The 25,804-nt window shown below is 41.2% G+C and overlaps 2 protein-coding genes across 2 annotated transcripts in view; one reads left to right on the forward strand and one right to left on the reverse strand.

Moving 5' to 3' along the window:
- The window catches only part of SYN3 (synapsin III), a 204,043-nt gene that overhangs the window by 70,380 nt on the left and 107,859 nt on the right, over window positions 1-25,804 (forward strand). The gene's annotated exons all lie outside the window — the stretch shown is intronic.
- TIMP3 (TIMP metallopeptidase inhibitor 3) overlaps window positions 1,449-25,804 on the reverse strand; it is a 41,083-nt gene continuing 16,727 nt past the window's right edge. Inside the window, exons 2-5 of the mRNA XM_026118007.2 lie at window positions 14,414-14,496; window positions 7,504-7,615; window positions 6,721-6,842; window positions 1,449-6,081 (exon numbers count right to left, since the gene is read on the reverse strand). Coding sequence (XP_025973792.1) covers window positions 5,884-6,081; window positions 6,721-6,842; window positions 7,504-7,615; window positions 14,414-14,496 — 515 coding nt within the window. The 3' untranslated portion in view covers window positions 1,449-5,883. The remainder of the gene's footprint in view (window positions 6,082-6,720; window positions 6,843-7,503; window positions 7,616-14,413; window positions 14,497-25,804) is intronic.

Here is a 25,804-nt window from a genome sequence, read left to right on the forward strand (position 1 = left end):
TGGAAATAATCTCTAGATTGATTCCTCTGCATGTGGATGTGTTCCTTACTAGTACAGTAGTCTGTCTTAGCAAAACACCAATTCTTAATTTCACATATTTAGGTTCTTTATAACTGATCACCTACTTGTGGATGCTATTGCTTATTTCCAAAAGAGTAAGGAAACCTTTATAAACTGTAGATAATCTTATTTGAACACAGACACCATTGCTGTCATGCAAGCTTGAGTAATCGGATGTAAATCAGCCACTTTCCATTTACTTAAGCAATAATCCATTTAGTCAAATTCAGACCTGCCCTTTCCAGATTGGGAAGCGGGGGGGGCGGTCTGCTTCTCTCGTATGACTGGGGAAAAAGGAGCGAAAGGAATGAAAGGAAGGAACAACCTCTTGAGATCCTTTCTAGCTGTATCTTCATGCTATCCTGTGCTAGGGAGTCTAAGAGAGGGCAAGTACATGCCAACCAAGCTGGGTTCTAGTCATAGCTCTGCAAAAGGCTTGTGGAAGTTGCTTGGCTGCTGTACATCAGCTTCTTCATGTATCAGATGGGAATAATAATAGTACCCCTTCCCCACTCTTTTCTTCCCTTTCCTAGAGGTTTTTTCACACTATACCAGTTAGCACTTGTAAAATATGTTGTGGTCCTTGGATGGCAAGCACTTTGGAAATGTTTATAAACATAGTTCTATGGTTTTCTGTCTGCAACGTGATACACTCTAAGCAACGAAGGTCTCACATAAGAAACTCTCATCGTTTTAAGCCGAAACTTTCCAAACCTTACTTTCTAAACCTTAGAATTAAATACAGAACTGATTAAAATTTTGTTTCATTCTCTATCAATATTCTCCACAGAGATTAAAGATTTTCCTAAAGTACAAGTGAGACAAATATTTTGTAGACTCATTTTCATGAGCGTTTTAATTTAGTTGAAAACACATTCTCTGATGCTTCCTTCCCATGACAAGAGGACATTTTTAACTAGCCTTAACTAGCAGAAAGGATCTGAAAGATGAATCTTCTTTTCCTTTGCTACGGGGATATACTTTTCAACCCTCTCCCCAGTGATACGTTTACTAAAAATAATAGCAATCTGGCAACTGTTCTTCCAAAGCCTTGCTGGTGCTACAGGAGTTAGTCATGACTGTCTTGCTCTGTAGTGACCCCCTATGGCCAGTTTACAAGTGGGATACATGAACTTCAAAAGTGATTTTTACTTCTTTTGGGCTTATGACCCTGACAACAGATCTTCAAGATATCAACCTTATAAAAAGAGGGAGGGTGTCCTGGATGGATGCCCTTGCCAAAGAGCAGGAATTGCCAGAGGTAAAATGTCTGCATTAGGTCCAATAAGAGTATCAAGAAAGAGAAGGAAATGAATAAATCCACTTGCAGATCCATTTGTGTACATTTGAAGCAGACAGAAACCAATATAAGTGAAGCAGAGACAGAATGTCTGTGATAGAAATAAAACCACTTTACTGTTTAGAATAAAAGGACACTATAAAAAGTGAACATTATGCAACATTACCTTAAAAGACAATATACATTCACTGAATATAAAATTTATAAATAACAAGGAGGAAAACTGTAAACAGTGCTACAAAATTTAGCAAATACATTCCTTCTGCACAAGATTTTTCACACGGGTTTGGTTCCCTTCCCAAATTTCTGTGACTATCAGGAACAGCAGAGTGGCTCTAAGAAGGAAGGACAGTGTCAGAGAGAATCAGAAATCAGTACAGGCAAAGCAGCAGCAAATGCTTAGTAGTTTTTTTTTTTTTTAACTTTTTGTCAAGACTGGTAACCCCAAAACAGATTTGCTTTAAAAACACATTAAAAAATGTTTGTGCAGTTCCCTAAATTTTGTTCTGCCCTTCTAAGCTACAAATGACATTGTAAATGAAATATAGTATGAAAGTCCTCTGAAAAAACGGGAACTTGTTCCCATGGAGGCCTTCACTTCAAAACTTATTGTAAAAATATAATGATGTGTTTACCATCACCCTGAGGTATCATTTTGCTTCAACCAGTAAGAATGGAAAAGGGTGATAATGTTCAGGTTTTAGAATAGTCTTATCTAAAGGATCATGTAACTCTTCAAAACAAGGGAACCTTAGGCCTAAAATTGCAGTTTTGTCCCATTACCCTCCCATAGAGAAGGATCACTGTGTCCCAGTGACTTCAAGAGGACTTTATTCAAGGTACTCCATGCACAGATCTCTTCCTGCTCTTTACCCTCTCCTTTTTAGAAAAGGAAAAATCAAATCATTCCCAGGTTCTCCCAAACCTTCAAAGTATTTTTCATATTTTAGTAATTCTAAAGGAGAAAACACTCTCAGGCAAATACAGAAAATATCTATAAATAATAAAAGCAACAGTCTAGAAATATGACCTATGCATTTTAAAAAGTACTTTTAATAAAGCTGATACATCTAAAGCATAAGAAGAAAAAAGCCCTCATCCTGTACATGCCGTTGCACACGTGCCATTGACAGCTCCTCTTTAATCTTAGGTCATGGGGTGAAGTGAAGAGCATGTTAGAGGTAACAGGAAGATACTTGTGCTGCTGCAAGCCCGTTGTATGCTCCAGAGCCTAACAGTCTGGGGGAATTTCATACCTGCCCTCTTCACATCCCCATGTCTGGTGTGTCCACATACTGCATGGCCTCTTCTAATGAGGGGGAGAGTTTTGTTCATTGGCAGGCAGAAGTGACTTAGCAGGGCAGGAGAAAGGAGAGCAGATAGAAAGACAGAAGTCTTCAAGTCTGCTTTAGAGCCTGTTCAATCCATTTAATGGCATCCCCTGCTTCAAGGGGGCCCTCATGCAAGGTTCTTAATGCAAGCACAAGCTAAAGCTTAGCTCAAGAAATACGTGTCCCTGATAGCATGCACAGAAACAAAGTCAAGAAGCCTCCCAAAAGAAATGTATTTTTACTGGATTCTTCCCCCTCCTTTTGGCTCCACATTTCTAAAAGCCTTAACAACTGTTTCTTTACACAGCAAGGGATAAAATTTGCTATCAAACCCTTACTCTTGCCAGTGGTCTAGCTGTTAGCATCTCAGAAATATTTTACCCTCTACAATATAAAATGGGAATTTGCTTCAAGAAAAATTTTCTGGTAATGGGATTGTTGTTTTTTTGTTTACAAAGCACACAGCTACATTATATCCTACATAGGGACACAAGTCCTCATAGCATTAGAATGCAAATAATTTCACAATAATTTGAGTGCAATACTGTGATGTCTCAGCTAGCTAAAAGAGTCAGTGAGCAGGTAAAATACACAGAGCTGCAATTTAATGAAAAATGAAATCAACACTTCGTTTCATTGAGAGGCTTTTTCTTTTAGCCTTCCAAAGCCATAAACAGTGGCTGGGGCTCAAAGAGATGTCAGCTTTGCAAAATCACCTCGAGTTTGATGAGGGCTGTCTCCAGCAACAGCAATTCCACACGACGCAAGCAGTGAGGGTGGAATCATCAGTGCTGGTGAGGCCAGCTCCCCTCTGCCCTCAGTGACCTCTGGTGATTTTGTTGGCATTACATGGCTATAACAGAAATTGGTTCACTGTATCCAAAGCTCAACCCAATAGTCTTTCAAAAGGGGCAAGATTTTGACCCACTATCTGACCCTATGATGGGTGCTATGGAGCACCCTATTCTCCCTCTGATACTCAACCCATAATTTAGGAGTAGTCACAGGGAAGAGGACTTTTGGAAAGCATTCCAAGCCTGAAGCACAGGAAAGTCCAATTCATTTTTCATGTGTTTTGTGCTGCATTGCCACTTGGAGCAGCTGAAAAATACACAGAAGACTTTGACCCCCTCCTACATCAACTCTTTGAAAGTGCCTCTTCAAGCTCACCTTAAAAATGAAGCTATGCACTTTTTGCTGTAAGATTTCTCCCAGTAAACAGCACATTTCAACAGATGTATCTCTGCAGATGTATGTAGCATCCAAGTAGCACAAAAATGGCCATGCATCAGTGCCCACCTCAGACAAAACCCTTTCCTCTCCATTTGGCAAAGACGCCCCAAGCAACTCTCCAGTGATTTAAAAGGTCACTGACTGCAAAATGCTGTATTGCTCCAGGATGGCATCATTGCAACACTTCTACCTGCTGGTGGCAGCTCTGCTTTCTAAGTGGAATGAACTGAAGATACATGGAAACTTAAGATAAATAATCATAATACAACAAAAACAAAGTTAAGCATAATCTTCTCGCTGCCCAGACCCTCCCCATCCAAAACTCAGTCACCCATTTCGTCAGCACCCCTTCTTCACCATCATTAAAACTTAAAATATTTTTATTTGATAAGAAAATTATATTATAGTTTTCTTAATAAAAAACAAAATAGAACGAAAAAACTTCTCCAGTCAACAGCAAAGCACAAGGCAGTAAGGCTCCTCCCACATCACTGCAGGACATGGTACGAGCACATGTACAGAGCTATGCTTAACAGCGCCTAGAGGGAAACACAGCACTTGACACAGAAGGAATCTTCTGGGCAGCTGAAATTTTATGATCCCAGCTAGCACTTATTAGGAGACCGCTTTTCCTTGCCTAGCTCCCACACACACTTCCTTTCACTATATAAACAAATGCAGCTAGTGTAGCTGCAGGGGAGGAACCGTGGTGCTAGGAGGTATAGAGGAAACAATGACTGTAGCCACTACTGCAGATACACTGGAGTTTCAATATCTTAAAAACAATTCACTGACTCGGAATGTCAATATTTCTGTCTTTAAAACACAATCAAACCATTCTTTTGTTTATAACACCAAAAAAAATTCCATGTCCTGTCAAAAATAGCTTATGTCATTATATGTATATACATCTTAGTTCAGCAAAACACTATTTTGGCAATAGATTTTCTTTTATAGTAAGAGCTCTAGCAAGTCTCCCCTTTCCCTCTCCCATGTGATTGATTTACAGTTGATATTTTTGCATGTTTGGTTTAAAGTATTCACAAGTTAGTTTTGCTGTTGAAGCTAAGCTGCAAGAACTTCAGGGGCCAAGTCTGCTCAAAACAGCATGGCACAGCATTTCATCTGCTCTGCTGTAGGTGGATTTACCTCCCTGAACAGAGGGGAAGGGGGTTTTGTTTTTCTTTTTTAAGCAACAACAAAAATACAAAATATTCTCTCCTTTGTCCTGGGGAAAGCCAGAACTTCAAACGTGCTGTTACATTCACACTGTGACTGAATTAGCTAGGACAGTCAGTCAACAATGCTTTTACCAGATAATGTGGTCAGACGCACCAGGTGAATCCTCCCACTGCTGGAGTCAATCAAGTTGCCAATCTCTCCCACAGAGGAGGATTTCTTTTGGACGTCATTTTTTCCAGATTTTAGGTTGGTTTTCCTTTTTCATTTGCCAATCTGATTAATGAAACCTGTTTTCCTTCAAACAGATTTGTCTACATATTTTCAGCACTTAGTGCATGAGGAGGGGTGAGGGGAAGCCAGCGCATAGAAGAATACAGTGCCTGATTGGCAGAGTTTTTAAATTTTTGTTTTCCTAAAAAAATAGAGATTATATCGCTATAGCTAATGATACATGTAAGAGAGCACGAGCTCCATCATTTTTTTTTTCTTTTTTTTCCTCTGGTGTGCAAAAGTAAGCTCCCAAATGTCATCTGATCAAAATGAGTGGTATCAAAAAATGGAAAAGTTGATTACAACAAATTCAGTAAGGTAGCACAGACTTTTTTCTTTTCTTTTTTCTCTCTTTTTTTTTTTTTTTGTTAAGTGTTTGAAGTGCTAAAATTTGCAAGAAAACAGGCACTAATTTCGTTGTCATCATCATGATCTGGTAAGAGTTAGTGTCCAAAGGAAGCTCAGTCACAAGTAAGGGAGAGGGGAGATACAGAAGGGATAGTGTGCTCAGGGATCTGTGGCATTGATGATCGTTTTATCTGGAGGCGCCCATCCTCTATACCAGCTGCAGTAACCTTCCACCCGCTGGATGCAGGCATAGTGCTTCGCTTGGTATCCCGAGTGGCCGAAGTTGGAGAGCATGTCTGTCCAAATACACTCATTCTTGGAGGTGACAAAGCAGGGCAAATAGTAGCAGGGCCTAATCTGCAATTGCAAAAAGCAATCAGGTAAGGCTACATGGAAAAACAACATTACACAAAATATCTTTTCATCAAAAACAAGAGATCTAAAATTGGTCTCCCTCAAACCTTGCTTGCTAACTCAAAATTCAGCCTCAGTTCAGTAAGCATGTAAGCACGCGCTTAACTTCACATACACAGGTAATTCCAGAGTCAAAAGGGCTTTTCAGGTGCAGAAAAACTGAGCTTGTGCCATTATTTTTCCAGGCCTGCGGCCATGAGCGACATCTTAGTGCCACTGCCAGGCTGTGAGGTTTTAACTACTCAAAATGTTTACACAGGAAAAAAGCTGGACCTATCTTGCCAAACCTTCAGTACATAAATTTATTCACCTGCAAAATGCTTCTGCAAGGATTCTGAAGGGTTCCCCAACCCAAATTAACTGCAACAGGGCATTAAAAAGGCACAGACACAGCATTTTTATTTGACTGTCTCTTCACTGGTCTCAAAACTAAAGTTGAACTGTTCAGTTTTCCCTGCAAAAACTGCTGTCCTCCATTTCCTTTCTTGGCTGTTCACCAGCATCATTGGTATTTTCAGCCAGGAGAAACAGAATTCTACGGTTTGAATGTCTTAATGCCACCTAATTAGAGACATAGCATACCTTGCATCCACAGCCCAGATGATAACGATGATTCAGTCCTTTACGCTGGGACAGAGTCAGACGATCCCATTTCTCATACCAATTGCATAGGCCAGTGTAAACCTTCCCTTCATACACGCGGCCTTGAAAACAGAGACATGGTCACAAGTTAGCACTTCTCAGCTCAACCTCTTTGCTCGTTTCCTGTGACCACTAATGTTCTCAATATGTTTGGCTTCAGTGACTGCTCAACAACCGCTTTCTTTTTATTAACTGGCTCAGAAATTGTTGGCCAGCAACATTACTGCACTTCGTAAGTTAGGAGTATTGTACCAGCTATAAACACCACCAGCAACATGCAGGTGAGTAATACTGTCAAGCTCCTCTCAAGCTTGGCAACTGTCACATCTCTATCTCCTTGCATCCCTCATCTCAACAGTCTGCAGTACTCCAGCTCATTTCAAAAGACACCTTCCATTTCTGTCACAGCTGACTGGCAACCAGTTCCCTGTGAAAGACATGCCAGCTCAGGTATGAACTGATAGCTGTTTGTTGTCATACAGCATATTTGTTACTATATGGCTGAGTAGAAGAGAGATATTTAAGGAAAGAGAGGGAAATCTAAAGCTGAGAGTGAGTCATTTGATTCTCTGCACATTGAAATACCAAATACTGAAATACTGCTGGCCATCACAACACTTGGGAAGCTGCTTATAGAGCTGTCTACACAGCTGTCCATGTCTTCAGCAGGTGTGTATGCAGAATGAAAGACGTTTTGATTATGAAGAAGTAAGTGTCCTTTACCTGTAATCAGATACTGGTACTTGTTGACCTCCAGCTTGACTCCACAAAGACTCTCAGAGGCTTCTGTATAGATGTACTGAACATGTGGCATTATCTGGAAGCCCCTGTACATCTAGAGAGAATAAAAATGCTTTGAGTCATCTTAAGAAAACAACTTTTCACTTAGATTATTTAGCATTTAAATTCCTAGACAGTGGTGGTAGGCAGTGAACTTTCAGTGCTTATAAAGGTGAAGGACAAACAGCATTAGCTGGACAAGGAGGGAAGTCTCTCCACCGATATCCACTGGTAGAGCAGAGTTCCCACTTGTAACAAGCTGCCGCAATTCAACACAGGGACCTCTTTTCCCACTTCCAATAGTTCTAGTGGCACTAAGTGAGCAAAGTGCTGATATTGCAAGGTCTGCCAACATCCTGAGCAGTTTCTTTTTCCTTTATGGAGCTCATAATGGGGAAAAATTAAATTAGTTCAAGTTTGGAATCTTTTTCCCTCATGTGATTTTAACAATTTCCCCTTATTAAAGGGATTTTTTTTTTGAAAAAATAGCCCAAATTTTCCAATGTCAATACCATAAGAGTTTCAAGCTTTTGGTACTAGATCTAAGACTTCAAACCAAATGCCTCCTTTTCAAACACCTAGAATACACAACTCCCATTGACCTCAGCTAGGACTTAATGTTTCTCAAAGTAAATGAAAGCAGAAACAGAATTCTACCCCATCTCCTAAAATTAGCCTGGTACTGATGGATGCCATAAAGAAAATATCATGTATATAGAATTCCTCTACTGTCCTTCTCCTTTTTCACAATCTTGCTTAAGTGGAAGTCAGCATACAGTTCAGTTTAATAAAAATTTGAACCCGCAGATATTCTGACAGGTCTGGAATCAGAAATTATCACATGTCCCTATCTGGCCTGACGTGACTGCTTCAGTTTAGGGAAACTCATGCTTGCCCATTACCAGCACAATGAAGTCTGTGCATAATGATGAAATAACCACTGTATGCATACATTAGACCCAATAAAATATATTTGGCTTTCCTCCAAATTTCATCTTTAAAATTTAGTTACCTTTACAAAGTATTCTGTCTCTCTCTTTTACCACCAACTGTATGAACGGTAAATGTTTAGAAGTTAAATGAAAACAATAGGCATCAGAGGGAATTACAGTTTCATAACATTTCTCAGCCTATCCTTTTCTCTATCAGATTTATTGATAAAAAGCACATTCAATTTAACTGCAAATATTGAAGTGAGGCAGAAAAGGGAAAAAAACAATCCCATAGCTATAGATTCTTGCCACATCAACACCTGAGCACTGCCATTCTCCTCCAGGCTGTATTCTATTTCTCAAAGTCCCCTATTATCCTAGGATTTGTGTCCCCATTTCTTCATCTTTCATTACTCCCCCTTTCAAAAAACAAACTATTTTTCCCTCACAGAATTCAGTGCTACTTTTCTGGTGTTAAAGGCATGATTCACTCCTCTATGAAGTCAGTAAACAGATGTCTGTTGATGTAACAGATTTTACACTACGCTCAGATACTGCCACAGCATTTCTTTAAAAAAAAGAAATAAAAAGACTACTACTAATTTTGCTATGCTCAGAGGTAAAATCGTCTTCTGGACATCCACCAGTCTTCTCTTTTGTATTTATATTACCCCAATCAGCATAATGTTCTAACAGTTCATAATCCACACTATTATGGACAGGAAGACATTCTAAAGGGTATTTTCCAACCTTCCCTCTAAGCCTGGCAAATTTGCAAGGAAAGCATTTCTAAAAATTAATCATATAGTATCAAAAAAAGTTAAAGGACCATGTTTAGGACATACCTGTGTGTCCTTCTGTAAGTACACAAGTCTTGCACTGAATATGGAACAAGTGAACCTTGGCTCTTCTCTGCTTTATCCCTGCAATTTTGTTGCTATGGAATGATCTACTCAGATTTTCCAATTATGCTCAAGTTAGTTAGGGACTTAGGTTCTGGCACAGGCATCCTGTGTGCCCTTGGATGAGTAATTTAGCCTTCAGTATACTTTGGTTCCTCATCTGTAGAACAGCTCTGTCTTCCTTCACGCGGGTACTGCGAGGATACGCACATGTAATAAAGATCATGTGTTCAGATCTCATTCTAATGGGCACCACAGAAACAAGCTAAGGTAACAGTACCTAAGTATGTAACAGTAAGTAAGATAACAGCTGGGGATGCCCAGCATCTCCAGCCAGTGCATTATCCATACTGCAGAGAGCTGTACACTATGTGTGTGCAGTACAGGTGGTCTGTTCATCCCAAGTGCTAAAATATCCAGGTAGTGTGGGCTAATTATATATATATGCTATAAAGTCTGTATGTGCATATGCAGGCTTTGAGCCCATTCTCTCCCCATGCAGAAAGATGAATCATTCTTCTGAGGAGGCAATCAGGCCCTTCCTGAAGGCCCCTTGTAGTCATGAGTCCTGGCATCTTCTACACTGTTAGGGTCAACATGATTGCCTCTGAAGTAGCTAGCAATACTGAACGGAGGTCTGTGTCTAATTTCCTGTTCACTTTATCATCAGGAATCGCATTGCCAGGGCTGCAGAACGAAGCATGCTCAGCCTGTCAAGAAGTACTTCAGCTTACCTCTCTGTGATTGTCAGCAATGCTAGCAACCATCATGCTAATTCATCCAGTGGGTGGGGGGGACAGGGCCTATCTCATCCTCTCTGACTAAAGAAAAGTCACCATGACCTTGGACCTCAGGGGAGGAAAAAGAAAATATGATAAGGGGAAATCTTCTACAGATGCCCCTTTTCAAAACAAACAAAACAACACCCTAAGCATTATTTTTGGATACACAAAATGTCCTGGAAGTGCTATTAGACCAGCCATAAGAAAACCAGCCATAAAGCTAGCCTGTCTCCTAACTGCTACCCTCAGAGTCCTCCTGTCGCCACAAATGTGTATTTTAGGAAATGTAATGACAGGGAACAAAGCATTAGCAAGCATCACGTGGCAGTGCCTGCTAGTGCTCCTCCATTTCTGGCTGTGTCAGCATTCCCCTTAGCAGTCCCCATATTGCCTCAGAAATGCACATGCAAATCCTGTGGTGGTTCTTGCTGCATGGTTAACTTCACCCTGTGATATGATGTTCCTCCCTCCTTCCCCCTCATGTGAGGTCACACTAGATACCAAGGCCTGGAATCATCTTGCCTAGCTTCAGCTACCTAAAGTTTAGGTGCTTCTTATATATTAGGATCCCTCTCCAGTCAAATGCCAAAGACTGGCATCTCCAGAACTATTCAGTGCATCCTAAAGTAGCTGTCTACACCTGGTAGGCTTAATCACACTCTAGTGGTGCCCATCTCTCTCCCTTGACAATCAAGAGACCAGGAAAGACTAGATGCTTCATTTTAGGCTCCCTAAAATTAAATGAAATTAAAACCTCTCCCCTTCTTTCCTCATGTGACTATCAGGTTTCATCCCTTTAACTCCTTTTACAGATTAGCAGCAAACCAAAGAAAGCCTCCTGACTTCTGGCAGCCTGTGCTGAGTGCTGCCGTGGTCAACTGGGACTGAGCATGCACACAGAGTAGCAATATCCTATCTCCTTGTTTCCTTTGCAGTTTCCTGAAATAGCTTTGGGCCATTCTCAGAATATACTGCAGCACCATAGAACATGCAGAGGTTAGATCGGTCCTGTGCAGACTTCTGACACATGATCTTAAAATATTCTTGAAGTATTTGAGAAAGCAATGGGAGGAAGGAGGGGGTGCTTGAAAAAGCACAAAGTCTTTTCGAACAGAAAACCTAAACACTAGAAAGCCTGGCACTGTTGTATGCCTGGGGGCTGATCTTGTGCTCTAAGCCAGGCCCCAAGCTGGTTTAGTTGTGAAATTCAGCAATGAACTCAGGAATATTAGGGAGAAAGAAAGAACCAGCCAGAGCAAACTTAGGAAAATCATGAAAGAAATACAAGGATAGTTTGCTGCCTTTTAAGCCTTTCAATGCTTCTCACAGGCAATTCAGCAAGAGTAAATGGAGTAAATGGCTTGTTTATTTTCCATCTGCAGGTGCAGATGGGTTTGTAGGTGGCCAAAAAATACTGTCATGTTAGTTTTATCTTCAGTGTTGTTCCCATGCAGCTGTGCAGAGCCATAGGCCCCCTTAGTTTTCTTTTCAGCAGGAGGACAGTCAGCTTTCGTTGGGGTGAGCAAGAGAAAGATTTGCTGCATCACTCTCTGCTCCCCCACTGCATGGAGCTGAATCCCTCTTTATCCTGAACTCTCTCAGCAGAAAGACAGCAGGGTTTCAGAGAAGATACTTGGTTTGTTTGTTTATCAAGAACTATGTCCTCAGGACATTCCAGTTCAACTGAGCACTTTGACTGGATCAGGCTCCTTCCTGCCAAAGGTCGCAGTTAAATGCACAACGCAACATCCCACCAGCCACCATTTATGCAGCAGGGCATAATGTGCCATTAGAGGCACTTTGGCCAACACATGATCTCCCTTTTAAAATTTCTCTTGCTTTTGTTGCTCGTGTTGTTTCCTAACAAAACACTGTGGATCTGCTCCTGCAAAAAGGCAATTGTTCTCTTGTGGTCTTGGCATGGGGACGCTGCAGATTAATGCGGTGTCTGCTGTAGACACCCTGGACCTGTGCTGCAGAACAACTCAATGAAAATAGAGTCAGAACAGGCTCAGATGTCTTAGGTAGAGATGGACATAAGGGTGCCTTTGGCAGTAGAGTGGCTATTGCTCCATCTGACGTGACGTGCTCCTTTCGCCTGGGCTTGCACTCCTCCCTGTGCCAGCAGACACACAAAAGCCTTTTTCCCTCCCATCAGGGATACTGCTACAAGTTCCTGGGTCAGAGGAGGAACGCTTAATGCTGTTCCAGAGCTCACCGGCACTGAGGCTCACTGAAGCTGACTGGCTGTATCATTACCAGAGTTCTTGTTTCACCCTCTGAAAATTTCTCAGGTTCACAGGAACCTCAGCACGTCTTTCAGGGGTCAACTCCATTATACAACGGTGGGCCACCTTTCTTGTTCTGGCACTGGAACATGAACCACCGGGGCTGAATTCTGAGGGAGCTATAACCTCTGCTAGTGCTAGATCACTATCTTGTGACAGTCTACATAGTCTGGGAAATCAGCGCTTGAAGGCTGTCATGCAATTGCTGAGACATACTTGTTTCCCCCCCTTATTTGCATGCTTTGCTGTCAGGTATCTTAGTGAGTGTCATCTCATTTTCAGATGGCTGCACAAGTGTTGTGCTGACCTTGTTTGTCAGGACAAGAGGGGTAGAAATGAGCTACTCTTATCGGGCCTGGAGAAGAAGTTATTGTGTTCACACTCCTGCACAGCAGGTGCTTTATATCTGAAATGTCAGTGCTTATGCAGAGGAGTAATGAAATGTAACAAAGAGTAATTTGTTTCAGAAGTACTGTCATTCTAGATCACCCTTTAGTGGCCATACACACAGGCAAATGTTATAACTCAAGCACCAAACTCTTGGAACAGCATGAAGAAGTGTTGGGATCCTGGGCAGAGGGGGACAACGTGAGAAACAGAGGAGCTGATGAAACCACTGCAGCATGTGGATGCTAAGTAGCTCAGTGAAATGAGGTACGCTGAGCCGGAGGGTGACAAAGCTGGACAAGAACAGCATAGCATGCTGCAAGGCTGCTGAGGCCTAGAACAGCTGGCAAAAAAAGGGAGTGGCAGCATTGTCTCACCCCTGCCAACAAAACCAGCTGCCTCTTTTACAAATACAAGTTGGCCAACACATATATATTTCCTTTTTAAGCAAAAAAAACATACTTTTAAAGATTAATGAAATTAATAACCCCCATACCTCGTGCCCTCTTATGCAAAGTGCAAGCATTCCACCCTAGTGGAAGAGCCATGCCAAGACCAGATTTGGCTACGTGTGCGGTTTTGTGATAGCTTATGAAACAGCCTTCATGTCTCTTCTTCAGAGCTTTGTTGCTTAGCTATAAACTGCCTTATAAAGAGAGTTACTGTTATGAGGCAGGCAAGTGACTGTTTTTTCTGAACCTTTAGTTTGTCTAATATGTTTCAGATTTCTGCAATCTCTGCCAAGCTTTTCCATTCCCCCCCCACACACACACCTTTTTTTAAAAAGACATAAACCAGTCTTATGACTGGAATAGCGTAGCCAAAAAAAACAACCTAGGGCTGATTTTTAACATTATATAACAAGAGGTCAGTTAAAAAAATAAAATAAAAAAGAAAGAAAAAGGTTGAGCACAATCTCTGTAGCAAAGAATTAGGGCTCTGGAGGAAGAAACTAGAGAAACCAAGGGACTGGTATATGAGATGCACCTCTTTTCACCTCCGAGTCAACAGTTTACAGCTCTCCCAGGCTGATGGTATCTGATAGCTACAGTGTTTGCTTTAGCTGCTGGACAGTCTTTACATACAGACTTCACTGTAACAGTTTCATTTGTTCTGTGTGTGGAAAAAATGCTGTCATTTTAACTGGCAGTCACAAAGAACACAAGGAAAGGAGAAAGATGAAAAATCCCATTTCCACATCTTGAACTTAATGAAAGTACTGCATGGAAAGGCTTGCATTTCCACAGTCTAACACTGTGTATGTTGAATACCAACAGGACTCTGCTGTCCAAAGGGGCCCATGTGGCATCTTTCACTACGAGAAATGTTAAAAATAAAGCAAGAATTCAGGTATTCAGCATTGTATGTCAAGCATGGCCTTTTCTTGCTCCTTTCCTCTCTCAAAGAAAATTTCTGTCAGCTGCTGGCCACCTTCCATTCTGACTGACCAAAAGAAAAGTTGCAGTGTTGTTATTTTTAAGATGCAGCCTCTGTTGGTTATTACACATTAATTAGAATCATTATCATATCTACAAGCCTATGTGAAATGCCTGCAAACATACCTTCATCTGCTTGACAGTGTATCGCATCGTCCCAAATGGTCCATCTTTCATGAGCTTCTTCCCCACAACTTTAGCTCGGATCACTGTCATAAGAGAGGAAAAATACAAGAAATTATATACAACTTTACAGTTGGATATAGCCCACCATGTCTCCCAGTCCCAGATTTAGGCTATATCCTCCACTTCAAAAAAGCCACTTGGAGGAATTATTCTGTAAAATAAAGCAAAACTCCATGCCAACCATCCTCCAGATTTATTCTAAACCCCCCACACAGTGAAGGCATGGGAAAAATAGGATACTGAAGAAAGTATTTATTTAGAAGAAATCTAGTTCTGCCTAAAGAGCAATAACAAGCACTACTTGTGTCGAAGTCTCACAGAAATCCATAAAACAGACTATAGCTAGGACCAAGACAGGTTAAAATCTTTGCACCAAGCAGATGAAGTTCATATTGAATGTTTTGAACATCCTTAAGTACGGTGAGCTTTAACAAATAACTACTTTTAAATCGTATTGCGGGTGCCTCATGCAGATTCTGTTTCCCAATAGCCACGACAACCCAGCCCAATGGACTATCCCAAATTCAGGTATTTCATTACAGCTGCCACCTTTGGGTGCAACAAAACTTGCAACTCCCTTGAACAAATGGCTACTATGCACAAACACATCATTCAGCAACCAGCAAGTCCACAGTGAAACCAGCCAGGACAGTCAGAAACCACCATCAGAACTCAAGTGTACTGCATTTTATTTGTTCATGGATACTCAGGAGCAGAAAGAGAGTGAGAGAGAGCGTTTGTGCACACACAGAATCTAGCCAGACACAGGTATCTCCACTGCATTGTGTATGCAGCACAGAAATGCCAATGGAGCCTCAGCTACCACAAATGAGGATCTGTATGTCCCTCAAATGAATCTAGCAGGTAGTTTACAGCCATTGCTTAATGAACAGTTCTCCTGCTCTTATATTTTTGGGGCACTGCACAAAGAACTACTGTTGTATCTATCCTCTTCTTTGAAAAAGGTCTGCAGTCACCTTCTTAACTCAGCAGGAGAGCAAAGCTTAGTGACAGGGCAGGAATTATTTCTCTAAAGCTCTCTCCCCTAGAACAATCGTAACATGTTATGCAAGCACCAAAAGTGGCTTAAACTTTACAAGCGCTGAAGAAAATGAGACTGGAGAGGACCAATCCTTGGAGAAGTAAGAATCATCCTTAGAAAATGCTGTACCCCAAAAATAACTTGTACAAAGAGAAAACAAAAACAAAAACAGAACAAAGAACTCAAACTTCCATCAGCCAAGAGAAACATCAAAACTACAATATAACCACTTAAACCTTACCTAAAATCTGATCTGATCACTAGGCTTCTCATTACAGAAGCCATGAAAATTATTCCCGTAGTATGTAACCCAAAGGATGCAACGTATTCGTAACATGATGATGTAAAATTGTAACATATAAATCCCCCCTAAACTAATTTTTTTTGCATGAGAGAAAGTGTCAGATAGTTTTACATGTAACTCTTACATGCACAATGCCATTGCAGTCAGTGCTGATTTATATTCACTGAAGATCTGACCCAAAGCTTCCAGACTTCTGAAAGCCAGCAACTAAAAAGGACCACATAAACTATTTCCTCAGAGCTTATTAAGGTCCTGATTGTAACTCCCTACACAGGAAAGGGGTACTCCTTTCACAGAAACTTTTTGCAGCATTTTATCTGCATTTTGTTGAAATGCATTTTATCTGCAATTTGTTGCACTATATTCGTGCATCACAGGAAGCACTTCATTAAAAAGAAGAGAGACAAGGGTTAGAGAAAGAGGTGGAAGATACTCCTTTACAAGCAGAAAAAAACAACAAGTTATCGTTTACATCAAAGTAGTACCTAAGAGCAGCAACCAAGTTCAGAGATCCATTTAGCTAGGTATATAAGACATTAAACAAAGACCGTGTTGCTTGTCAGCTCATTTAGGTCTCGAACAGATAAAAGCCCACTGTAAGAAATGGAAAAAAGAGGAGGGTAAGTTTTGTTCACTGCCTAGACCAAAATAATGAGGCGAACAGGTTGTCCCTACTGACCAAAACGGCACTTCCTGAAGGATATGGAGAACAGATTTAAAGGAAGAAACAGTCCTGGTTATACAGACCTGTTCCTGGAACTTGTTCCATGAGGTTGGTGTGGAATGAAGACAAGATCACCCTGCTCTGATTTAAATCCTGTGCTTCAGCTAGACTTCTCAAATAAATTTTAAAATAGGTAGGACAGTCCTGCTGGCTTTGATTCAAATGACCAACAAAACCTTTGTTCATTGATTGTCAAATGTTTGTTCTTATTTTTTTCCAAATGTCTATTACTCAGTGGCACTAAAAGCATATGAATTTGTACAGTTTTATTTATTCTGCTACTTAACAAATTGTTCAGACTTGGATTTACTATGTTCTTCAAAATTTATTAGCTACAGTGAAGCATTGTCCTTGAGGACTGCAATTATCTTTAAAAAACTAGGTTACTAGGTCCTTCTATTTGTTGGGTCTCCCCACTACCATCGGTGAAACCATAAAAAACAGAGTGCCTAAAAACCAATGAGAACGCAATTTCTTTAAGGCTTTGTGAATTCCAGGGCACTTCACTGATAATGTAGTTTATAATAAAAGGGTATCAAAAGTCTTATCTTCATCTGTTGCAAATCTGATACACTAAAATTGAAAAACTGGTGTTTGCCTAACAAGACTGAAATCAATCACAAAATCTTGTATCTTATTCACAATGACTAAGAAATATGTTAAAAGGGGATACTGCAAAATGCCACAGTTTCCAAATCAACAACATGATTAGCATTAAAGATGACCAGCATGTTTCCATTTGCTGGGAATGTAATTGAGAACTCATTTTCTTCATTTACTTCACGGCTAGCTCAGCAACCCTTTAACTCCTAAAGTAGCACAACAACTTCATAAAGAAACCAACTTTGCTTTATGGACTAAAATCAACACTTTCACCATAAGACCAAACATTCAAAACATATATCTTCATTAACACAAGGCAGCATCCCATTTTCAACTAACGCTACACTTGTGAGCAGGTGGAAGGATCTGTGACTGGTCTAAGAAATCCCTGTCTCTTTAGATTATTACTTCCCAGCAGAGTTAGAGAAGAGCCACCATCCGAGCAAATTCATTTGGTGAAAACCATAAAAATCCTTAGGGCTGTTGCTTTAGCCCTTTTGTAAATGGGTCGCGCCCTCCATAACCCAGACATGAGAGGCTCTATCACCCAAATGGTGACCCTTCCAGATAAGGTCCTTCCTTTCGGCTGCAATCTAGAACCAACAAGCCTGGAACCAGCAAAAAACCTACCCTGCCTCATTTCTCCCACATTACAGGAGAAATCAAGCAGTTGACCAAGGAGCAAAGGGCCCTCGAACTTAAGTCTACCCCTATACTCTGAGGCTAAATCCCCACTTCCTGGGGATCAGACTTGTCTGGGTAATTGCAGAGAAACAATGGATGGAAAGGACCACTTAGAGGCTGCTCTTGCATGTCCAGCTTCATCACCCTGAGCCTCCATGAGAGGAGATGACGAGCAGAGCTCCAAGCTACAGATCTATAGCAACATGCTTCCCCGGTTCCCTTCTTTGTTCCTTCAAACTGCTGCTCACCAGTTTTACCGCTAAGCAGCTCTTCACACCTGGTCAGAGGGTAAAGAACATTGTTCCTACCTGAGTGGGGACCACACACACTTGCCAAAGGACTTTTTCACCCTCTGCAAAGCATCAGAAATTTATGATATTTCTGCTGCAAATTCAGTTTCTGTTATGTTAGAGAAGCCTGTTTACTTCTGGGGACTTCTACTCTACGAGCAGAATAAGGTAAAAGGTGCTGTGACTGCTCCCCCTGAACTCCTTCCTTCTCCCTGAAGCTCTATTACAGTCCTGCTACTACTGATGGGAAACTTTATCCCACACAAGTGGTCACCAAAATAGCTGCATGTTTTTAAACCACAATTCCTTTGAAGTACTGCCTATAAAAATAGTCTGAGATGAATGTTTCTCAGTACTTTGGGGTTTCAGGTTGGGTCACTTTGTGAGATCGGAGCAGCTGGCAAGGTCTCATGAGTGATTTCTAATTATTTATGAAAAGTTAAATTAGATGGAGATATAAATCTTTAATAAGATAAGCATGGCAGTTATACCATGATTCAAAGAAGAGAAACCTTACAGGCTGCTTCTCAAAATTTGATACGATTAAAAAAATGAGGGGGAGAACAGAGAGAAAGAAAACCGGATACAAAAACATTTAGTTGATGTTCTAAAAAAATTGTTAAAAAAATAACAACCTGCTGTGTCTGAGGATTCAGGGAATATATCCAATAATAAATGACACAAATGGCTAATGTACTTATTTATTTTCCCTTAGCTTTTTTGTTTTGTTTTTAAATATAAGCTAGCTTAGTGCTTAGGAAAACAGAGGTGATGGCTCAGACTAGTCCAGGACTAGTGCAGTACTAGCAGCTAATGGTTTCTGTTTCATTGGCCTCTTTAGCCTGGTACAAACTGTCTACCTGTGCACACACACCCACAAATACACACATAAAATCACTTAAATCTTTTTTCCAAGTAACATTGTATGAGGTCTTACAAAGCCAAACAAGTCATAACAGGCATAGGAGAAAATGCCCTAGATGCACTTTTACTTGCCTAGATGCACATACATTCAGCTCCAGCCAACTGCTCCTTAGCTTTATCCCCTATGCTATGGCCATTTTTTCAAGCGTTCACAGCAAGAATAGGTCTAAAGGTAAGGTATGAGCAGCAGAGAACATTTGCTTTACAATTCAGATTGCAGAGGGCATTCTTTTCATGAAGGATAAAGTGGACAAACAGACAAAGACAAATGTGAGGGAAGTGAACATATGTGAAATTAAAATAACCATTATTTGCCAAGCTGAGGAGGCAACATGATGGAAGGACTTTTAACTAGCATGTTCCTTCAGCCATGCATATGCCAGCTAGGTAGTAGCTGATTTCCCCAAAGGCATCCACTGTCTTAGCTCATTCAAGCCTGTGTCCTTTATCGGGGTCAGCCACTAGATGGTGACACTATCACAAAACTCATGTTACCTTAAGTGAGAGGGCAGTGGTACATGTACAAGTTAACTCTGAACACCACAAATCCTAGTTAAAAGACCAACTGCACCATGAGAGCCAGATGCGTTCATGTAAGTGGGCTGATTGTCAACAATAAGCAGCATTTTTAAGTTGAGGCACACACCCTTTAGAGACCAGGCTTTGCACCAAACCCATTTCCTTTGTGACCAATGATCATGAAAGGCTCAGGAAAATAGTGAACACTATGCTTTTCACTTGTGTTTCAAGGATTTCTTTTCTTAGTGTGCAGTATGAGTGTTTTTAAGTGAGAGGTTTGGTTGAGATGCACTGCCATTGCATTTAAGTAAATGAAGGATATAGAGGATTTGTGTTGTTTACTGATGCACACATAGGGGAATATTTTCCCAGTTATCATGAAGAACATTACAATGCCATGCAATCAAGGTGTGAAGTAAATGCAAAGAAAGATCTAAGGCTACGAGGAGAGCAGTCATCAGGAAATGCCACTTAGGGCAAAGTGAGAAAACAGGTTAGCATCATAGTTAGAGATCAGGAATTAACTTTGAGAGGTGATGTGCATACACACCCAGGCAGGTATCCACACACCCACCTTCCTGGCAGTAGGAGCCCTGAAAGAAGGGATGGCTGTGTGGGAAGTCCATTCTTTGACCCCCAATGGCAGCTAGGCAGAACAAAATGCATGAGGAGCAACAGTGTGACCGGGAGGCTAAAGAAAGGCTCCCTCTATCCTAAGGCCACTGATCACATTGGCAGCTGGACAGAGTGCCCTGGCCAGCAAAAATTATCCCCAACAGAATGGGGCACTTGGAAGTGCTGCCTTAACACTAAACATGGGACATGCCAAGGAGTAGGGCTATCATTCTCCTCCTCCTGAAGGATTATGAAAGGGCAAGAGTTATTCCAAAAGCAATTTCCTGAGGATCTTTTACCAAGTTTACTAACAGCTCTCCCATTCAGCCTGTCTCACAAGAGCTCCTTGCTATACTGGTGCACACTGGGGTGCTTACATCATGCAGGGCTAAGACAGCTGGTATATCTAAGCCTCTTGAGCACAACTGAGGTATTTGTTTATTCTGGCCTTTATGGGGACTTCTCCAGAATAGGTCAAGATGGGATGATTTACACACAGATTTTCTGGTCTTAAGGAAATGCTGAGGTCCTGCTTAAAAGACAGAATTGCTCTGTGTGTCTCGCTCCACCTCTCACGAACTGCACTCCCCACCCCTCAAGCTGATTTGTTAGCAACTACTAACCAACACTCCTGGCTTCCCCAATAGTAAATGACCATAGCTAGAAGTGAATTGTGACCTTTGGACATGGAGTCTGGCCTAGTTGTACACAATCTCTTGGGAAGCTCTATTAAACTATGTGGCAGCTGTATGCTTACATAAGAAGCAAGAGGGTGTTGAGGGCTTTCTTTGGAAGGGGAACAAGAAAACCTCTCAGGATTTCCTCTACTTCCACAGCAAAGTAGAATGGAGGAGAAAATGCTGAGAACAGGATGGCATTCACAAAGAGCAGAAAAAACAGATATGTCTGTAGCTGGTTTGATGATCTCTGTCTGTACTGGAAGTTACTTCCTCCTACATAACCAAAATAGGTCTTTTACAGGTTAGAATATTGAATTTGAGGGCTTCTTGCAGAGAGGGAGAAGGATAAAAAATGTAAGTAGAGGAGCTTTCTCTTCCCTTGCTCCATCACTACCTCTAGCCAAAGCCGTAAGAATGGAGCAAACCTCTTTTGTTTTGTCTTGGAACAAGACAACACCAGCAGAGCTGCTACAAAGCACCACCAGAGAACCACATCAAGAAAGCAAGAAAGGTAGTGAAGTAAGAGATTCCCTGCTGGCTACCTTTGCCTCTCTGCAGCACTGAAAGGCTGTTTGAAGGCCACCCAGAAAAGCAGAAGGTAATTAAATGGCTTCATCCAAGCCTCAGCACTGTTTGAACCAACTAATCACAAATGCAGTTGCTGAATATTAACCAGGTTTCCCATCAGGGTGGCCTTTTAGGCTGCAGATTTCCCCATCTCTGAGAGTATTTCCTTGAGATGCTATAGTGCCTTGATTTCCAACACTGGAAAAGATACAAAAGTGATACAACTCTTCCAAATAAGATTGTGGTTGCATCAGACCTCTCATCATCTTAGAAAATTATAAATTGCCCCAGAAGGGCTTTCCCTCCTTCAGAGAAAGTTAGTCCTCCCAACAAGACCAGGAATTAAAGATGAAAGGTTGCATAAAACAAGCACAACTGGGGTTATGCTTTGCATCTCTCACGTAGCTTATTAACTAGATACAATTTTTAAGATGGCAGCACATTGTGCATCTCACCCTATGGAAGCCCAAGTGGTATTTCCTTCAAAATACATCGGAATCAAAGAGAAAGGAGATGCCTCTCTTAGATGAGAACTGCAAATTCTCTTTTAGACATTTAAGTTTCTACATGCAATTTGGTTGAAGACTCTTCTGCTGCCCAGCACTGTCCCTGCATCTAACTCCTGATGGTATTTTAGCTCCCTTGCTTTTCCATCATACCCAGTCTGTTGGAAGACTTCCTGCCTGTTGGCAGAAAGATAGAAAGGAGGAGGAAGAAGGAAGGGATTTAAAATCCATTTATATCCATTTACAAGCAGAATCTTTAAGATCTATATGTAGATGGTATGTTTCATGCCAAGGAAGACTAGCTTCAGGAAACACCTTGTGATAAACACAGAGAAAAAGCCTCTGAAAAAAACACAAGACACTAGCTATTTCACCTACTGAATGGTTCTGAACTCAGGGAAGCAAGGCAGGACCATAAGATTTGCTGGAAAAGGCACACAGTGTAGCTAGTTGAGTCATAAGAGTTCCACACATTGCTAAGTTAGATTCACAACTGGTGTCAACAAAACACTCTAGGCTGTCTACGGATATAATGTAACCAGAGATGCTGCAGAATAAGCACGCCTGCAGTTTGGAGAAACCTTCATCAAGACAAAAAAGCACTGAAGACAATCCTGCAAACTAGCTATTACTCTGTCTCCTTTTTGGCAGGCTTTTTTGTATTTTCCACCCATAGATTTTTGACCTAAAGGGTGAAGGTTGGAGGCAAAAGGCAGTAGGCAGGTATCAGAGTAAAGTAACGAATGAAAATGATGTGAGTGGAGGGAGTGGAGGTGACTGTATCATGACCAGAGAACAGTGAGAGGCAACCTGCGCCTCTCTCCAAGGGATGTTTCCAACAGAGTGCATTTTACTTTATTTTGTGCCACTGACAATTTCCAAAGAAAGAACTGCTTTCAACCAAGGTCAGCAGTGTTGGAAAGATGGTTGTCAAAACCAACACGCAAAAGCAAGCATGTCCAGAGCCAGCTTACAACAGTGGATAAAAATAACAAGCATGTGACTCAAAGCTGGTCAGGCAATGCTCAGCTCAAAACAGCTTTTCCACTTTCTTTTGGTCTATGTAACATTTGGGGAATAAGATTTAACTCAATCCTCACTTTTAGATCAGGTACTTCTAGACACGGTACATGCAGGATGAGGGGAAGCCAGGCCAAGACAGATAAAGCTTCGCTTTCTCATAGCTCTTTGGAATTGTTCGAAGGAGCCACAGGTCTAAGTGTTCCACTTGAAGAATATGGCATAACTGAGGTGAGACCAATTAGGGGCAAATGGAAACCATATGCGATTTTAATGAAACAAGGAGCTGGTGTGCATGGCTTACTGCTGCAGGAACATTTACTGCCTGAAAGGAATGTGCATCTGGCATTGATTGTTTCCCAACCCATCAAGTGAACAGTAACATGGAGAGCAAATTGTAGCATATAAAAAGACATGACTTGCCTAAAGAAGTGCAGTTAGGAGAGCAGCATTTGCAAGAAGAAAGTATGTCCTTTGCCTGTGATTTAGGGATATGGTTGCAAGTGAGGCTGATCTTGCATTTCAACAGACCATGGCCAGAAGAATGAACTACGAGAGAAAGTGGTACAGCAACTAAAATGGATTGCTAATTTAAGGAACCTATGATCACAGAAACCCCATATTGATTCACGTGGAACAGACTCTTACTCCCACAGGCTCTGCTTAAAGAATAACGTACTGTTGATTCTAAGCAAGATTAATATACAGTCCTGAAGTGCTATGTCTTGCTGCAAGCAATGACATTGCTTTCACATATACATCAAAACAGATAGGCAGTGAGGTGACTGGAAGCCAAACAGGCAGTCCAAATGCACTTTTTTTTCTGTTTTTTTTTTTCTTTTTGACTGCAAGTTTCCTAAGAAGTTGCAATTCTTCTAGGAAAGAAAAGTCCTTAGCCTGCAAAGCCGTAGATAAGCTACTCTGTTGAGATGTGGTTGTTCCTTTTGTAAGCTGTTCCCTTGCAGTTTGATATCTGGTTCTCAGTACAAAACCACTATCTTCACCAACCAGCCAAAAGACTGCTTGCAGACATCACAGGAAGACAGGAGGGGGAAGAAGATGCTCTGATCCAACCATATATATGGTGAAGACCCAAGGTCTGAACCTGGTGGATGCTATTTCACATTTCACATAGCAGAAAGAGGTATCTAAAGCCAGATAAGCAGAACTGGCACATCTTTGCTCCTCAATACTAAATCTACTTTCTAGGATATCTGGAGCTAGCAAGCATAACAAATCCATCACTGCATTTTTCAGAGAGGCCACAGAAACTTCTAGAGCCAAATCTGCATATTTATTAGTCTTTCTTAACCTAAAGTGCAATCCATAAGCACACTGGAAGCTCACATCCAAATGGGCAAGGAGGAGGAAGAGGGAGAGCCCTGCTAAAGAGAACATCTGAAAGCAGTTTTCTTCCAAGCAGAAGAAACAGGGCAGCTTTGACAACCCATGTAAACCTTTGAAAAGGGGAGAATCAAAAGCCACAGGCTTGGACACTCCCTGCTTCAGCAATTTACTTCAGAGGACTCTTCTTTCTTCAGCACCTCGCCCAGCTGGGACTGGTGCCAGCATTCTGTGAGGAGACTGCAGTTTGCTGATCACATGTTTTACACACATTTTTGCACGTAGGAGCTAGAGAGGAAGAACTGTTTGGGAACATGTATAGATTTCAAGGGTACTGGGTGGGCCTGCAAATTCCTTCCTGCATTAGAAAACTTGCATTAAGCTTATAGACTAAGCAGCTGTCCACACCAAAGCGGTATACATATTTAACCAGGCTAGACCTCTTTGCGCTGCTCGGCTTTTCCTACTTGCACTGGACCTGATAGAGCCTGGCATTAGGCCTTCCTAACACTGGAATTAAACCTGTATTCAAACATAATTTCTGCTGTGAGAAGCAAGTACCTTTGCCCACAATTGTACTATAAATTGTTCAGAAGCTGGCAGTTACTTGACAAGCTCTGTGAATTGTCCATAGTTGCTGGATATGCCCATGACACAGTTCTGGTTTATAATAATGTTTAGGGATGTAACAATGTTTAGTAATTGCCCATTTTATTAATGCATGCCCATCATCTAACCACAGTCATAAACACTATGGAGTAAAACTGAGTTTAGCTACATAAAAAATTTTGCCCTGAAGTCTGGCCACCATGTAAAGACTTAGATGTAGCACTCAGAGACTGATTCACTGCTCATTAAAGCAAATGGGAAACTTGCCCGAGTCCTGAATCAGCCCCATGCACCACAATTCCCATTTCTGCTACCGTTAAGACTATAGGTCAAGGTCAGGAGAATAGCAGGGCAAACTTCACACTGGCCAACTCATCCACCTGGCCAGAACTTTCCAGGATCTCACATAGTACCCTGTGATAAGTGTGTTCCAAAATACCATCCTTCATTTTGAACCATTAGAGAGATATTAAAGACCAGAGGAACTTGGTGTTGATTTGTTGAAGAAATAAGGTAAAAAGACAGGAGAGTGATACAACATGAGAAATCTCACGGAAGAGGTAATGAAAACACCTGGAAGTCTAAGAAGATCTGCCAACAACACAGCTGTTTAAATGAAAGACATAAATATTGCACACTCCACATTTTCTGGCTTTGAAGACACAGGATTTTCACTGTGTAATGATGCAGAGCACTGGCAGCAGAAAAGATAGGCAGATACAAGCCAGTTAACTCTGTTCTGCAAACAGTTTTTTTCAGGAACTCCCTAACTGATGGACTGGCCAAAGTTACTCTTTAGAAACTGAGGTGGAAAGAGAAACAGTATAACCACCTATTTCCTTTGTTATCTGAACCTCCTTCATGCAAACATTTCATCAAAATTTCATGTCCAACAGGCTC

Source organism: Dromaius novaehollandiae, chromosome 1, assembly GCF_036370855.1.
Source record: "Dromaius novaehollandiae isolate bDroNov1 chromosome 1, bDroNov1.hap1, whole genome shotgun sequence".
Classification (NCBI taxonomy): domain Eukaryota; kingdom Metazoa; phylum Chordata; class Aves; order Casuariiformes; family Dromaiidae; genus Dromaius; species Dromaius novaehollandiae.